Raw genomic sequence first — 16937 nt, forward strand, 5'->3', positions numbered from 1 at the left:
AGTTAAAAATTTTGGCATAAGTTACAATTATTTTTGAAAAGAGTTTAGTTTCTTATAAAATACCCTAAGGTATTTGGGTGGTTTGTTTGTTTTTGGTTGACTACCACATAAAATAATAGGCTTGCATTCTGCACCGTGGTAAATGAAAACTATATACTGCATCTTTAAACTGTAGACCCCCTCCTCCCCCACTCGGTACAGCAATAGATACTGCAGGTGGCACATGGAAACTGAGACCCACTAATCATTTCTTCTATTCATATGTTCACTGTGCTCATTCAGTATAAGTTCTCACTGTTTAAATAATTAGTTTTTTTATTTCCCTTTCATGAAGTGAATGATGTTTTCTCTCAGTCCTTCCCTCTCATTTTAATAACTATTCACTTTGCAAAATATAAAGGAAAGAAAAAACCCGTTTTATTTTGAGATTCCATTGTATTCTTTTTGTATGTCTGATGAGACATGTCTCTTCCTCTGCTTCTCTCTGTAAATCTGCTCCAGTCTCTTTTTGAGACCTAAAAGAGGCCACACCAATTTTTGAATCTATGTGACCATACGGCTTCCTAACCTCCAACATCTGACTCAGTTTTCTGCAACAATCTGGAGAGAAAATTTGGCTAAACTTGGGTCAGATGTCCACTTCAATCTAATTTGATATGGTTGGAGGAAAAGTCACTGTAAGGCAGTTCACTTCAGGGCTTTGAGTAGGCATGTTGCCTGAGGAGGGGTTTGGGTAGAGGAAACGATTGGCATTGCTACCTCAGAGGGAGAGATGCTTGTTTCCTAGTTCTACCACTAATTAGCATTTGTGCCCCAAGTAATTGCAAGCCTGTTGTTACCTGAGGATCTTCATCTACAAAATGATAATGTCAGCATAAAGGATTCCCTTGGTTGTGAAGTTCTAGGGAAATAACATGCAGAAATGTAATTTAGCTTTCAAGTGGAAAGATCCCAATAGTATTAAGATGGGCTTTATGCCAAAACAGTTGAAAAATTGTTAAGAACTATAACCTCTTACTTTGAATTGTCTCCCAGAGACAATTTTTTATTATGGCTGATACTGTTATACTTGTCATTAATGTTAATAGTTCTTTTCAGTTTCATTTTCAATAGTTCAAAATATTGTTAGTAACATTTCATTAGTGTATTTTTCTACTTTTTTTTGAATTTAGGTTTTGGCTTGATTCTACCTTTTGCAATTTTTCCTTCTGGGCTGCACCATTTTTTTCCTCAACCTATTCTAATCTGCTTTCAGACTCTGCAGTGGGTCAGAGGGAGAGCAGAAATGGTTCTTTATACCTGTGACATTGTGTCAATAAATCTAGTGGACATTTTTCCATCCTCATCTTACTTGATCTTTGAGCAGCTTTTGATACTGGTGACCACTCCCTCCATTTTGAAGCATTCTCTTCCTTAGTTTCTGATCCTGTTTATGGTCCTAGTTATCATCTACTTCATTTGGTATTCTTTCTCGATATTCTTTGCCGCATATGTGAAGTTAATATGGGTTGTGCTGGGGCCTTCTATAAATCCTCTTTTGGCTCCAGTGAACTGCAGCCGTACTATTAGTTATTATGTCCTGTAACTCACCAGGGACATTAAATATTTATCCTTTCTTTATTTCTTAGGCAGTGTGATAAAAAGCATACTGTACATAATGGTTGATTAAACCAGGCCGGATATGGTGGCTCACTGTAGTCTCAGCACTTTGAGAGGTTGAGGCAGACAGATTGCTTGAGCCCAGAAGTTTGAGACCAGCTTCGGCAACATAGCAAGACCCCATCTCTATAGGGGAAAAAAAAAGAGTGATTAAAGCAAATCTCCCATATGGAGAATTTACTGTTCTCAATTAAGGAGTTTGTCTCACACAACTTGTCCAAGCAGTAAATCCAGATGTGCTATCAACCATGTCCTATATGATGCAATTACTTAGTTAATAGGTCTTTACCAACAAGCATATCTTGAATTTCTGGATCATGCCATAAGTTATTGATTGTTTTATAGGTTTTTTTTTTTTTTAAAGACCTCTGCCTTACCTATTTAAAAAGACGTTTAAAAAGAAATGCAATTATTATAGCTAATAATATATACATGAGGATTTTTAAAACATGCCCTATTCAAGACATAATAAATATAAAAACATAATTCATTATTGCAGGTTGATTTTTTTAACTTCATTTAAAATTTTTGTATGTGAATTAATAATGAGCCATTCTAGATCATATTAAATACTTCTTTAAGGAGAACACAACACCTTCATAAAGAACTGCCACTAATGTAAGAGATACTAAATAAAATTTGTATTTTGCTTTTTCATCTGATGGGCAGTTGTGTCCAAAATTATTTATAGAGGTAATTTCTATATATTAAAACATCCGTCAGAAATCCAGAAGTTGGGATATTTATCACCTCATGCACAGGCATACATTCTTTCATTGTACTTCACTGTATTGTGCTTCACAGATACTGCATTTTTTACAAATTGCAGGTTTGTGACAACCCTGTGTCAAGCGAATCTATCTGCCTATTTTTTCCAACATCATATGCTCACTTCATGTCTCTATGATAGCCTTTTTTAGCAATAGCATATTTTTAAATTAAGATATGTGTATTGGTATTTAAGACATATTGTACACTTAATAGACTGCAGTATAGCATAAATGTAACTTATATGCATTAGAAAACCAAAAAATTTTTGTGACTTTCTATTTAGATATTTGTTTATTGAAGTGGTCTGGACCCTTAGACAGTATTTCCAAGGTATGCCTGTAAAAAAATTTTTTACCAGTTGAAACATACTGAGTTATTTTATGTGGAAATGGTTGTTAAAATTTAGTGTTTTGTGACTGATAAAAACAAAATAAAATTTAGACTTGAGAGGATTTTAAGTGCATGTATTGTGTTTTGCTCAAATACCTCTGTATTAGTCCATTTTTGTGTTGCTATAAAGGAACATCTAAGGCTGAGTAATTTATAAAGGAAAGAGGTTTATTTTGGCTTACAGTTCTTCTGCAGGCTATACAGGAAGTATGGTGCTGACATCTGCTTCTGGTGAGTGCTTCAGGAAGCTTACAATCATGGTGGAAGGTAAAGGGGAAGCAGGCATATTACATGATGAGAGAGGGAGCAAGAGACAGAAGGCAGAAGTCCCATACTTTTAAACAACTAGATCTCACATGAACTAACTAACTAAGCAAGACTCACTTATCACCAAGGGGAATGGCACTAAGCCATTCATGAGGGATTTGCCCCCATGATCTGACACCTCCCACTGGGCCCCACCTCCAACATTGGGGATCACGTTTCATTGTGAGATTTGGAGGGACAAACATTCAAACCATATCAACCTCTGTTCATCTTATTTTCTCAAACTGTGTGCAGAAATTTACATAGTATCTTCTATATGGTACCAAGAATATATGTAATATGCAATTGAAATAATCACAGATATTTTTGTGTGGAATTTTTGTAAAATTAATTGAAATAAAGTTAGCATATAAAATACCAAATCTTCAAATAGTACATGTATTAGCCCGTTTTCACACTGCTGATAAAGACATATATCTGAGACTGGGAAGAAAAAGAGGTTTAATTGGACTTACAGTTCCACATGACTGGGCAGGCATCAGAATCATGGCGGGAGGTGAAAGACACCTCTTACATGGCAGTGGCAAGAGAAAAAGAGAGAGAAGCAAAAATGGAAGTCCCCGATAAACCCATCAGATCTTGTGAGACTTATTCACTATTACGAGAATAGCACAGGAAAGACTGGCCCCCATGATTCAATGACCTCCCCACTGGGTTCCTCCCACAACATGTGGGAATTCTGGGAGATACAATTCAAGTTGACATTTGGTGGAGACACAGCCAAACCATATTAGTACCAGAGTAATGTAAGCTCCTCAGAATGCTCATTAGTACAAGATAATGTGATATTATAACTGCATGTATCAGCCTAACATAATCAATGCTATGGAAGTCATATAGAGCAATACCTTTCAAGACTTTGGTTTATTTTTTATTAAAGACGAATAATACAGTGCAAGGTATCTGATCTTCCAACATTTTCTGACATACATGAAAAGTATACTGTCATTGAGCGTCCTTTAAGAGATTGAATAATAAGAATGCAGTTGTAGACCAAATCACATTACATGTTTATTATCAAACATAGTACCTTGCTGGATTTTTTTTTTTTTTTTTGAGATGGAGTTTTACTGGAGTGCAATGGTGTGATCTCAGCTTACCACAACCTCCGCCTCCTGGGTTCAAGTGATTCTCCTGCCTCAGCCTCCCAAGTAGCTGGGATTACAGGCATGTGCTACCACACCTGGCTAAATTTTTATTTTTAGTAGAGACGGGGTTTCTCCATGTTGGTCAGGCTGGTCTCCAACTCCTGATCTTAGGTGATCCGTCTGCCTCGGCCTCTCAAAGTGCTGGGATTACAGGCATGAGCCACTGTGCCCAGCCTCCTTGTTGGATGCTTAATATTGCTTCTTTGTAGGTTCTTTATTTTTCTTATTTGTCCCTAGGAGTTCTTGAATCTGTGGCTTGTCTTCTATCAGTTTTGGAAAATTCCAGGCAATTATCTCATCTCCTTTTTGTTTCTGCCCTCTTCCTTTTTTCTCTTCTCTGCTGCGACTGCAGTGATGTGAATAATAGGCCATTTCACCATGTCTCATGTGTCTCCTATGCTTTTTCCTTCTCTGTGCTTCATTGTGGGTATTTTCTATTGACCTGTCTCCCATTTCACCAGTCTTCTTTTCAGCTGTGGCTACTCTGCTACTAAATGCATTTTCATTTTGGTTTATTACTTAGTTCTAACTTTTTTATTTCATTCATTTTATAGTTTCCAGGTATCTGCTGGATTTTTCATTTTGTTTTACGTCTTTTAAAAAAAATAGCTATTTTAGGCCAGATGCAGTGGCTCACACTTGTAACCCTGGCACTTTGGGAGGCCGAGGCGGGAAAATTACTTGAGGTCAGAAGTTCAAGACCAGCCTGGCCAATATGGAGAAACCCTGTCTCTACTGAAAATATAAAAATTAGCTGGGCGTGGTGGCACATGCCTGTAGTTCCAACTACTCAGGAGGCTGAGGCAGGAGAATCTCTTGAACCCGGGCAGTGAGCTGAGATCATGCCATTGCACTCTGGCCTGAGCGACAGAGCTAGACTGTGTCTCAAAGAAAAAAAAAAGCTGTTTTAAATTCTGTCAATTCCAATATCTGTATCTCTTGTAAATTCACTGCTTTCCTCATTTTTTTCCCTTGGTTTTTGATCTTCTGGCATATTCTGTAAGTTTTGATGGAATGCTGGAGATTAAAATATAAAATATATTGGAGATAATTTGAGAGCCTGAATGATATATTTCCCCTAGAGAAGAAGTATGATTCCTGCCAGCAACTTCTGTTTCTATCTCATTGGCCAGAACTACGTCATACGGCTATCCCTGGTCTCAAAGGAGGCTACAAAATGTCAGCTTGCTGGGCTCATAACTGCCCCATCAAAAAACAAACACACACAGACACACAAACTTGTTTTGCTATGATCCAAATCTATAAAATGATTACAGATATAAGTAAAACTGAACTTTTGTGTGAAAACAGACTAAAAAGTGTTCTAAAATGTTCACTGATTTGAGTTTCTAAATCTGAAAAGCAGTTTTAAATAATTTGAAACTTTGTTCATTTTTCTTTACTAAGAATAACACAGTAGAAGTAAAAACTTTGAAAACAAAATTGGTAGTATAAACTTTTAAAATCTGAAAATTTAAACTGGTAGTATAAACTTTTAAAATCTAGAGCAAAAAAGCAAAATCTTCTGAAGTTTCACCAACCAGAGGTATCTTGTATCAACATTTCAGTAGATGGTCTTATAATTTTGTACATATATTTTTAAAAAAATAAATTAACATTATAGTGTGCACCCTATTTTGTGATCTATTTCTTTTGCTAAGTATATGTATTTCCATGTTAAAGAATATAATGAGTTAGTGTTTTACAGTTTAGAAATTATAATTTCCTTAGTTTAACTCATAATGCCTTTTAATTTAGTATTCTACCCTAACAGTATATGTTTTGTGTCTGCCTGTTCTATCCTCACACTTTTCTTGACCAGGTCAATATATAATTATGTTATTGTTGATTAATACCTAAGGAATGTTTTACTTACCAGTCAGTGGGAGTAATGAATGTATTAAGTAGGCTCTCACTTAATAATTAAATAATGATTTCTGGCGGAATCTCATTAAATATCCTTTTGACTTGCTATAATACTATGATTTTAGTTGTAAACAAAATGATTATCTTTTTCTACTCGATTGTCATAGTTTTTAATGTCTTAGAACTGGAATAGATCCTAGACATTTCCTAGGAGACAGTTGTGTGAGCATATGATTTCTGTAATAAAATGTATATATGTTAAAATTGTAAACTGCTTTGAGATGCAAATTTTTGTGCAGTTGGCTTGGCTCCCTTGCTAGCCAAGTAATACATACATGCTGTCACAACAGAAAATATTATTTCAAAATTCTAGTTGAGTAATATTACAAATTACAGATCATGGATCTTCAAGATCACCCTTGAATAGTAGAGATTGTAAATATTAAATGCAGGAATAATGAAAGACCTAGTTTATAAATTATATATGATTTTATAAATATTTGTACCTAGATTTTTAGTGGAAGATTTGCTTAATTTGGTGCCAGCTCCAGGTAACTGCTATTAATTTTGCTACCATAGATATGTTTGCTGCTTTAGACCTTAGCTTTCTCAGGCAGACTTTTGTTTTAAGATCCATCAGTATTTATTGCTCATCTCTTACTACTCATCTAACCCTGAGCTTTGTAGCTGGTGGACCTCAGATTCATTCTTGTGTAAGTCCCCTTAAAATAGTGAGGGTGTTTCAGGTTAGGTTTCTGTGAAAGAATGTTTGAAAGGGGTTGTTCTAAAGAGGAACAGTGACTAGATAATGAACTTTCCTACCTCTAATGAAATCACTCATGTCATCAGTCCCTAGACATCACTCCCCTGAAATCTCCACATGGCAATGTGAGAATTTGTCTTGTCAGCTGGGTGGAGGTAATCCAGTACTGTTTCTTAACCAGTTTAGAATTGCTCATCACCAGCGGCAGGGTAGAAATATCAAGCTCTGGATTATATGGTTCCTAAGCCTTTGTTTCTTGAGAAGTTGATAGTTTGAATTGTTTTAAACTTACACGACTTAATTTTTAAAAATTCGTCTATTAATGTCTCTTTAAGAAAGTACTCCTTTATTTTCAGTGTCCCATCTTTCCATCAAGACTCTTGGCCATATGTTATCTTTTGTTTATTGTCTTCCCAACTAGATTGTAAGCTGCTTGTAAGCAGTAACTTACATCTTTGACATCTATGGATTCCTACCCACTCCCACAGTGCCTTCTGAAACATAGTAGACATTCCATAAATCTTTATTGTTTGATCAAAGTAAGTAGTGACAAATTGAGTTTTATTGGCTGTAACTTAGTTTTTAGTTGTTTTAGAATTGTGTGATTTCTCTGTTTTAATGATGCTGATTCTGTCCTTAATGCTGGTTTATCTTCTGGAAAAAGCATCCTACATCTTATAATTTGGTTGTATCTCAAAATTTCCTTAAATTTAGGTATTATCTTTCTTTTTAGCCTATGATAAGTAGATACATAAATATTCATTGAACTGGACATAAAATTCTTAAATTTGAATACCGCGTTTGACATAAGTATTTGTTTCATATCTTTCAGAACTTTGATCTCTGGTTTTGGTTATTATTCATTTAACAAGTACTTAGTGTAGGCAAAGCCATGTGCTAGTGGTCAGTGGATAAATGTTGTGACGATTTGAAAAGGCACTTACCTTTAATATTTTGTCAGTAAAATAGACTACTCAGTTTGTAATTTTTTTTGTCATTATAGGGTAAAGTTCACCTTGAATTAAAACTGAATGAACTGATAACGGAGAATGGAACTGTGTGCCAGCAGCTTGTTGTACAGTAAGCATTTTTTTAAAACCAAAATCAACTAGAAATAATTCTCCATTTTGTATTCTTTCGATTTTAAGCCAACTCCTTATTTTAACTTCAGAAACTTTTTTCAAAAATGAAATTCTGCTATGTTATTCCTTTTGTGAAGTTGATTTTCAGTTTAATTTTCTCATAGTCTACTCAGGTTATGGTGAATTTATTCAACTAATATTTATTGAATATGGGTTAAATGATATATATGGGCATTAAGGATAAGGGTGTCTAACTCTCTGGCAGTGGAGAATTGGAAAGGCTTCCCAAAGAAGGTCCTCTAGAAATTGTCATACCACAGAGCAGAGCTTTAGAGACCTTGGAGTTAGAAGTAATGCCCACTCAGAGATGACCAGTATTGATTCCCACCTACTTTGAATTCCTTTTTACCTCTTCCACCCTCAAGTCATTTTTTACCACCCAGACTGGCTGTTCTGGAAATCTGTTCTAGCCTAGTTCCCTACTCTCTACTTCCCCTCCAAACCCTTACTCTGTGTTATCAATAGACTGCCAGATAACCTTCACTTCTTCTGGGTGTTTCTCTATTTTTGCATTAGTTGACATCTGAATATCCCTCAAAGTACTACAGTTTCGCAGCCTTCTCAGTTAGAGGCTTTTTCTATCATGTCCACATATTGTAAGGCCAGGGAGTAGAGTAGATACTACTCTCCTATTGCTGCTCCTGACTGTAACTTATTCTCATCAATTGTGAACCCCAGCTCCTTTGAAGTATTCTGTCTGTATATAAATATGTCTTTTTACTACTATATATAATATTTCTTTTTTTTTTTTTTTTTTTTTTTTTTTTGAGACGGAGTCTCGCTCTGTCGCCCAAGCTGGAGTGCAGTGGCCGGATCTCAGCTCACTGCAAGCTCCGCCTCCCGGGTTCACGCCATTCTCCTGCCTCAGCCTCCCGAGTAGCTGGGACTACAGGCGCCCGCCACCTCGCCCGGCTAGTTTTTTGTACTTTTTAGTAGAGACGGGGTTTCACCGTGTTAGCCAGGATGGTCTCGATCTCCTGACCTCGTGATCCGCCCGCCTCGGCCTCCCAAAGTGCTGGGATTACAGGCTTGAGCCACCGCGCCCGGCCTATATAATATTTCATTAACTTTTTCTGACCTCTTTGAAAGAAGATTGCATATGTATGACTCTTTATCTCTTAATATATCGGTATGTATTTCCTAAGAATAGCGATATTATCTTAAATAACTCCAGTACAGTTACCAAATTCAGGAAGTTTAACATTGTTACAATACTTTTTAAAAATCTATAGTTATTTTCTAATATTTTAATCTGCAGTTATTATATTCCACTTTTGTTAACTGTCCCAGTGATGTCTATTAAGGCGTTTTTTTCCTTCTAAGAAAGGATCCGCTCCAAGATTATGTTTTATGTTTAGTTGACATGTCTCTTTAATCTCTTTTAACATGGAATAATTTTTTGCTTTTCTTTGATTGTATTAACATTTTTTAAGAATATAAGCCAGTTTTTTTTTTTTTAATGTTTCTCAATTTGGGAATTTGGGTTTAGCCACTAAAAACAGTTCAAGATCTGTTTGCAGCTTTTTCTCCACAGACTGACTCTGTAGACCAACTGAGAGCATATGGTGAAAGCATCTGGATTAGGTCTTCCACTACTCCCTCCCCTGCTTCGGTTTAATTGTAATAGTCATTTGAAATACAGTTAGTTTGGTTGGTTTGGTTTGTTTGCATTCAATTTAAGGGTTTTCTTGTGCTCCTTCCCCCAATTTGAGTTTTTTTCCCCCATCCTTGTAGGCTTAATTTTATTTTTGAATAGAATATTTGCAAGATTTCAAAAGTCAAAATTATAACAAAAGGCGTTACTCAAAGATGTGTAGTTCAGTTCCCTCTCCCCACACCCAGCTCCAAGCAACCATGATCTGATTTCTGTCCCTATAGTTTTTGCCTTTTCCAAAGTGTTATTTGAACTAAAGTATATGATATGTCTTTTTTGTGTCTGCTGTCTTTCACTTAGCATAATGCTTTTGAGATTCATCCACATTGTACGTGTATCATTTCCTTTTTGGTGTGTTATATTTTTCTGGTCATAATTTGGTAGATACTGTTATCTTCCTTTTGCTGATGACAAACTGATGCCCATATTGGTTAAATAAGCCTAATTTCACACAGGAAGTGTTGGAGCCTGAATTTGAACTCTGGCAGTTTGATATTTTTCCCCCAACTTTAAAATTTTGAAATAATTATAGATTTACAGAAAGTTGTAAGGATAGTACAGAGAGGTCCTGTATACCCTTCACTCTTTTTCCCTCAGTGGGTACCTCTTGCATGACTATAGCACAATACCAAAACCAGGAAATTTACATTGGCATAATGTATGTATATAGTTATAGATCATTTTATCATGTGTATAGATTTGTGTAACTACCACCACCTAGATAAGAAACTCTTCTGTCACCATAAAGATATCCCTTATCCCATACTAACCACTCCTCTCTTCTAACCCTTGGCAACCTCTAATCTGTCTTTATATCTATAATTTTGTCATTTCAAGAATGTTATGTGACTGGAATCTTATGTGACCTTTTGAGATTGGCTTTTTTTACTCAGACCTATCTGAATGACTGTGTGTAGTTTTTTGTAGACAGAATATAGTTGGGTCACTTTTTTAAAAATTAATTTTTGCCAATCTCTATCTTTTTTTGGTGAGTTTTTTCCATTTATTTTTAATGTAATTGTTAATACATTAGGCTTAAATCTGCCTTTTTCTTGTTTTCTGTTTGTCTCCTATTTTCTAGTTTTCTGTTTTCTTTTTCCTGTGGGTTACTTGAACACTTTTTAGAATTCCATTTTGATTTATTTATATTGTGTTTTTTAAAAATCTATAGTCTATCTCTCTGTATAAATTTTTTTTTTTAGTGGTTGCTCTAGGTATTACATTATACATGCATAACTTATCATAATGTACTGATGTCAACATTTTACCAGTTAGAATAAAGTGTATATACTCTACCTTCCTTTAAATCCCTTTACCCTCCCCCATTTGTAATATACTTTGTCTTAAATATTTCATCTACATATATTGAGAACCACATCAAACAATGCTGTAATTTTTGCTTCAGACATCTAACACAATTGAGAAGAGTTAGAGGAGAAGGAAAGTGTATGTCTATTGTCTTTACCCACATGTTTGCCCTTTCCATGTTATTTTTTTCCTTTCTGATGTTTCAAGATTCCTTCTGTGATTAAGTTTAGAGAGTTTCCTTTTACCATTCTTTTAGAGTAAGTCTCCTGGTGATACATTCTCTTGGTTTTCCTTCATCTCAGAAGATCTTGATTTCCTCTTCATTTGTAAAAGATAATTATAGTAGATATAGAACTCTGAGTGAATGGTTCTTTTCTTTCCACATTTGAAAATGTACCACTTCCTTGTGTCCTCCATGGTTTCTGATGTGAAATTCATTGTCGTTCAAATTGTTTTTCCCTATAGGTAACACACCGTTTTTCTCTGGCTTCTTTTAAGGTTGTTCTTTGCCTTTAGATTTCTTTTATTTTTTCTTTCTTTCTTTAATTTTCTTTTTTCTTTTTTTTTTTTTGAAACAGAGTCTAGTTCTGTCGCTCAGGCTGGTGCGCAGTGGTGCAATCTCAGCTCACTGCAACCTCTGCCTCCTGGGTTCAAGCGATTCTCATGCCTTAGCCTCCTAAGTAGCTGAAATTACAGACGCGCACCACCATGCCCAACTAATTTTTATATTTTTAGTAGAAATGGGGTTTCGCCATATTGGCCAGGCTGCTCTCGAACTCCTGGCCTGAAGTGATCCTTCTGCCTTGGCCTCCCAAAGTCCTTGGATTATAGATGTGAGCCACCACACCCAGCCTGCCTTTAGATTTCCGTATGTTTTGGTTTGACTGTGATGTATCCTGGAATAGATTTCTTTCAGTTTATCCTGTTTGGGGTTCGCTCAGCTTCTTGACTATGTATATTTATGTCTTTTGCCAGATTTGGGGAATTTTCAACCATTATTTCTTCTATTAATTCTTTATCACCTCTGCTATCTTTCTCTCCTTCTTTCAGAACTACAGTGGCACAAATGTTAGGTTTTTTTTTTTTTTTTTTTTTTTTTTTTTTTTTTTTTTTTTTTACAGTCCCAGAGGTCCCTCTGAGGCTTTGACCTTTGCTTTTCCCCCCAGTCTATTTTTCCCTCTGTTGTTCAAATTGGGTGATTTCTATTGTTATGTCTTCAGGTTCAGTAATTCTTGCCTATGTCCTCTTCATTCTTCTGTTTAGCCTATCCATTGAGTTATATTGGTTATTATATTTTTAACTTCTAAAATTTATATTTGATTCTTCTTTATAACTTTTTTCCTTTGGTGAGAGTTTCTTTTGCTGAGACTTTCTTGTTTGTTTTTTTGTTTTAAACATTTTCGTAATTGCTCATTGCATTATTCACAATAGCAAAGACATGGAATCAACTTAAATGGCCATCAGTGGCAGACTGGGTAAAGAAAATGCAGTACATATATGCCATGGAATACTATACAGCCATAAAAAAGAATGAGATCATATCCTTTGCAGGAACATAGGTAGAGCTGGAGGCCATTATCCTTAGCAGACTAATGCAGGAACAGAAAACCAAACCAAATACTGCATGTGCTCACTTATAGTGGGAGCTAAATGATGAGAATGCATGGACACGTAGAGGGGAACAACAGACATTAGGGCCTACCGAAGGGTGGAGGGTAGGAGGAGGGAGAGGATCGGGAAAAATAACTAATGGGTGCTAGCCTTAATACCCGAGTGACAAAATAATCTGTACATCAAACCCTTGTGACACAAGTTTACCTATATAACAGACCTGTGCATGTACCACTGAACTTAAGTTTAAAAAAAAAAAAATTGCTCATTGAATTATTTTTATGATGGCTGCTTTCAGATCCATGTCACATAATCACAACAATCATGTCATGTTGGTGTTAGTGTCTTGTATTAGTCCATTCTCACATTACTATAAAGAAATACCTGAGACTGGGTAATTTATGAAGAAGTTTAATTCGCTCACAGTTCTGCAGACTGTACAGGAAGCATGGCAGCATCTGCTTCTGGGGAGGCCTCAGGAAACTTCCAATAATAGCGAAGGCAAAGGGGGAGCAGTTGTCCTACATGGCAGGAGCAGGAACAGGAGAGAGAGTGGGGAGGTGCTACACATTTTTTTTTTTTTTTTTTTTGAGATGGAGTCTCGCTCTGTCGACCAGGCTGAGGTGCAGTGGCGTGACCTCCGCCTCCTGGGTTCCAGCGATTCTCCTGCCTCAGCCTCCCAAGTAGCTGGGATTACAGGCATGAACCACCAGGCCTGGCTAATTTTTGTATGTTTAGTATAGTCGGAGTTTCGTCATGTTGATCAGGCTGGTCTTGAACTCTTGACCTCGTGATGTGCCCGCCTCAGCCTCCCAAAGTGCTGGGATTACAGGCATTAGCCACCAAGCCTGACCCTCTTTTAGTTATTTTTAAATGTATAATAAATTATTGTTGACTGTAGTCACCTTCTTATGCTGTTAAATACGAGATTTTATCCATTATATCTAACTATATTTTTGTGCCCCCACTTCGTGTCCCAGCCCCTGGAAAACATTGTTCTGCTCTCTGTTATCATGAGTTCAATTGTTTGAATTTTTAGTTCCCACAAGTGAGACCATACAAAGTTTGTCTTTCTGTGCCTGCCTGGTTTATTTCACTTAACATAATGATCTCCAGTTCCATCCCTATTATTTTGAATGACAGGATCTGGTTCTTTTTTATGACTGAAAAGTACTCCATTGTGTATATATACCACATATTCTTTATCAGTTCGCCTGTTGATGGACACTTAGATTGCTTCCAATTCTCTACTACTGTGAATAGTGCTGCAGTAAATATGAGAGTGCAGATATCTCTTCAATATGCTGATTTCCTTTCTTTAGTGGGATTGCTGGATCATATGGTAGCTCTATTTTTAGTTTTTTGAGGAACCTCCAAACTGTTCTCCATAGTGGTTTTATTAATTTACATTCCCACCAGCAGTGTACAAGGGTTCCCTTTCCTCCATATCCTCACCAATATTTGTTATGCATATCTTTTGGATAAAAGCTATTTTAACTGGAGAAAAATTATAATTTCATTGTAGTTTTGATTTGCACTTCTCTGATGATCAGTGATGTTGAGCACCTTTTCATAAACTTATTTGCCATTTGTGTGTCTTCTTTTGAGAAATATCTATTCAGATCTTTTGCTCATTTTTTAATAAGATTATTAGATTTTTTTCCCTGTAGAGTTGTTTGAGCTCCTTACATATTCTGGTTATTAATCCCTTCTCAGACGGATAGTTAGCAAATATTTTCTTCCATTCTGTGGGTTGTCTCTTCACTTTGTTGATTGTTTCCTTTGCTGTGCAGAAGCTTTTTAACTTGGTGTGATCCCATTTGTCTATTTTCGCTTTGGTTGCCTGTGCTTGTGTGCTTGTGGCAACTATTATGCAAGAAATCTTTGTCTAGTCCAATGTCCTAGAGAGTTTCCCAATGTTTTCTTGTAGTAATTTCATAGTCTGTGGTAGTCTGTGGTCTTAGATTTAAGCCTTTAATCCATTTTTATTTGTTTTTTTAATATGGTGAGAGATATGGGTCTAGTTTCATTCTTCTGCATATGGATATCTGTTTTTCCCAGCACCATTTATTGAAGAAACTGTTCTTTCCCCAGTGTATGTTCTTGGCACCTTTATTAAAAATGAGTTCACTGTAGATGTATGGATTTGTTTCTAGGTTCTCTGTAATGATCTGTTGGTCTATGTATCTGTTTTTATGCCAGTATAATGCTGTTTTGGTTACTATAGCTCTGTAGTATAATTTGGAATCAGATAATGTGATTCCTCCAGTTTTGTTCCTTTTGCTCAGGATAGCTTTGGTTATTCTGGGTCTTTGTGGTTTCATATAAATTTTGGGATTTTTTTTTTCTATTTCTGTGAAGAATGACATTGGTATTTCGATAGGGATTGCATTGAATCTGTAGATTGTTTTAGGTAGTGTGGACATTTTAACAACATTGATTCTTTCAATCCATGAACTTGCAGTATCTTTCCATTTTTGGGTGTCCTCTTCAATTTCCTGCACCAGTGCTCTACAGTTTTCATTATCGATATCTTTCACTTCTTTGGTTAATTCCTAGCTGTTTTGTTTTATTTGTAGCTATTGTGTAAGCAGTATTATTTTCTTGATTTGTTTTTCAAATTGTTCACTGTTGGCATATAGAAACCCCACTGATTTTTGCTGTGTTAATTTTGTATCCTGCAACTTTACTAAATTTGTTTATCAGTTCTAATAGTTTTTTTGGTGGAGTCTTTAGGTTTTTTCCGTATAAGATCATATCATCTGCAGACAAGGATAATTTTACTTCTTTCTTTCCAGTTTGGATGTCTTTATTTCTATCTCTTGTCTGATAGCTCTAGCTAGGACTTGAATAACAATGGTGAAAGTGGGCATCCTTGTCACGTTCCAGATCTTAGAGAAAAGACTTTCAGTTGTTCCCCATTCAGTATGACACTAGCTATGGATATGTACTATATGGCTTTTATTGTGTTGAGGTATGATCTTTATCTATTTTTTGAGGGTTTTATTATTATGAAGGACTGTTGAATTTTGTCAAATACTTTTTTAGCATCAGTTGAAATGTTCATACGGTTCTTGTCCTTCATTCTGTTGATATGATGTGTCACATTGATTAATTTGCATATATTGAACCATCCTCGCATCCCTGAGACAAATCCCACTTGGTCATGATAAATGATCTTTTTAATGTGTTGTTGAGTTGGGTTTACTGATTTTTTTTTTTTTTTTTTTGAGACGGAATCTCGCTGTGTCGCCCAGGCTGGAGTGCAGTGGCCGGATCTCAGCTCCCTGCAAGCTCCGCCTCCTGGGTTCACGCCATTCTCCCGCCTCAGCCTCCGAGTAGCTGGGACTACAGGCGCCCGCCACCATGTCCGGCTAGTTTTTTGTATTTTTAGTAGAGACGGGGTTTCACCATGTTAGCCAGGATGGTCTTGCTCTCCTGACCTCGTGATCCACCCGCCTTGGCCTCCCAAAGTGCTGGGATTACAGGCTTGAGCCACTGCGCCCGGCCGGTTTGCTGATATTTTGTTGAAGATTTTTGCATCAAGGTTCATCAGGGATATTGGCCTGTAGTTTTCTTTTTTTGATGTGTCTTTCTCTGGTTTGGTATCAGGGTAATGCTGGCCTCATAGGATGAATTTGGAAGTATTCCCCTCTCTATTTTTTTGACTAACTGAGTAGGATTGGTATTAGTTCTTCTTGAAATATTTGGTATAATTCAGCAGTGAAGCCATTGGGTCCCAGGCTTTTCTTTGCTGGAAGACTTTTTATTGTGGCTTCAATTTCATTACTTGTTATTGGTCTCTTCAGGTCTCTTTTGGATTTTTTCATGGTTCAATCTTGTTAGGTTGTATGTGTCTAGGAATTTATCCATTTCTTCTATGTTTTTCCACTTATTCTTTTTTTCAGAGTTTCTTAAGCCTTTGCTCTCCATACTCACTGTCTTGTAGCAGCAGAGTTCCAGTGATAGCTTTATGGAATTCATTGTTGATTTCTCATCCTTATAGATATTCTGAAGTTCGTGACATTCTCTGTTTTTTAGTAATGCTAAAGGCATGGTTTCACATATGGCTTTCTTTGTGCTTCTTGCTGGACTTCGGTTTTGGGGGAGTAATGTATGGAAAGATTCATACCCTAGTAGTTACTATTATCCTCCAGACCTAGAAAGTCCCCACTGCAACATTTTTTGACCCCTCCCAATCCATTGATCTTCACTGTGTTTCTGTTTTCACTTCTTTCTACATCTTTTTCCGTGATCTATCACTGTAGTCATTTTCTTGCAGATTCCGTCAATTCCCC

The 16937-nt window shown here is 36.3% G+C and overlaps 1 protein-coding gene across 2 annotated transcripts in view; it reads left to right on the forward strand.

The window, feature by feature from the left end:
• Positions 1-16937, forward strand: part of RASA2 (RAS p21 protein activator 2) — a 126538-nt gene that overhangs the window by 39945 nt on the left and 69656 nt on the right. For both annotated transcript variants that reach the window (XM_030934799.1, XM_030934802.1), the window contains exon 5: positions 7928-8004. In XM_030934799.1, the coding sequence (XP_030790659.1) occupies positions 7928-8004 (77 nt within the window). The remainder of the gene's footprint in view (positions 1-7927; positions 8005-16937) is intronic.

Source organism: Rhinopithecus roxellana, chromosome 1 (assembly GCF_007565055.1).
Source record: "Rhinopithecus roxellana isolate Shanxi Qingling chromosome 1, ASM756505v1, whole genome shotgun sequence".
NCBI lineage: Eukaryota > Metazoa > Chordata > Mammalia > Primates > Cercopithecidae > Rhinopithecus > Rhinopithecus roxellana.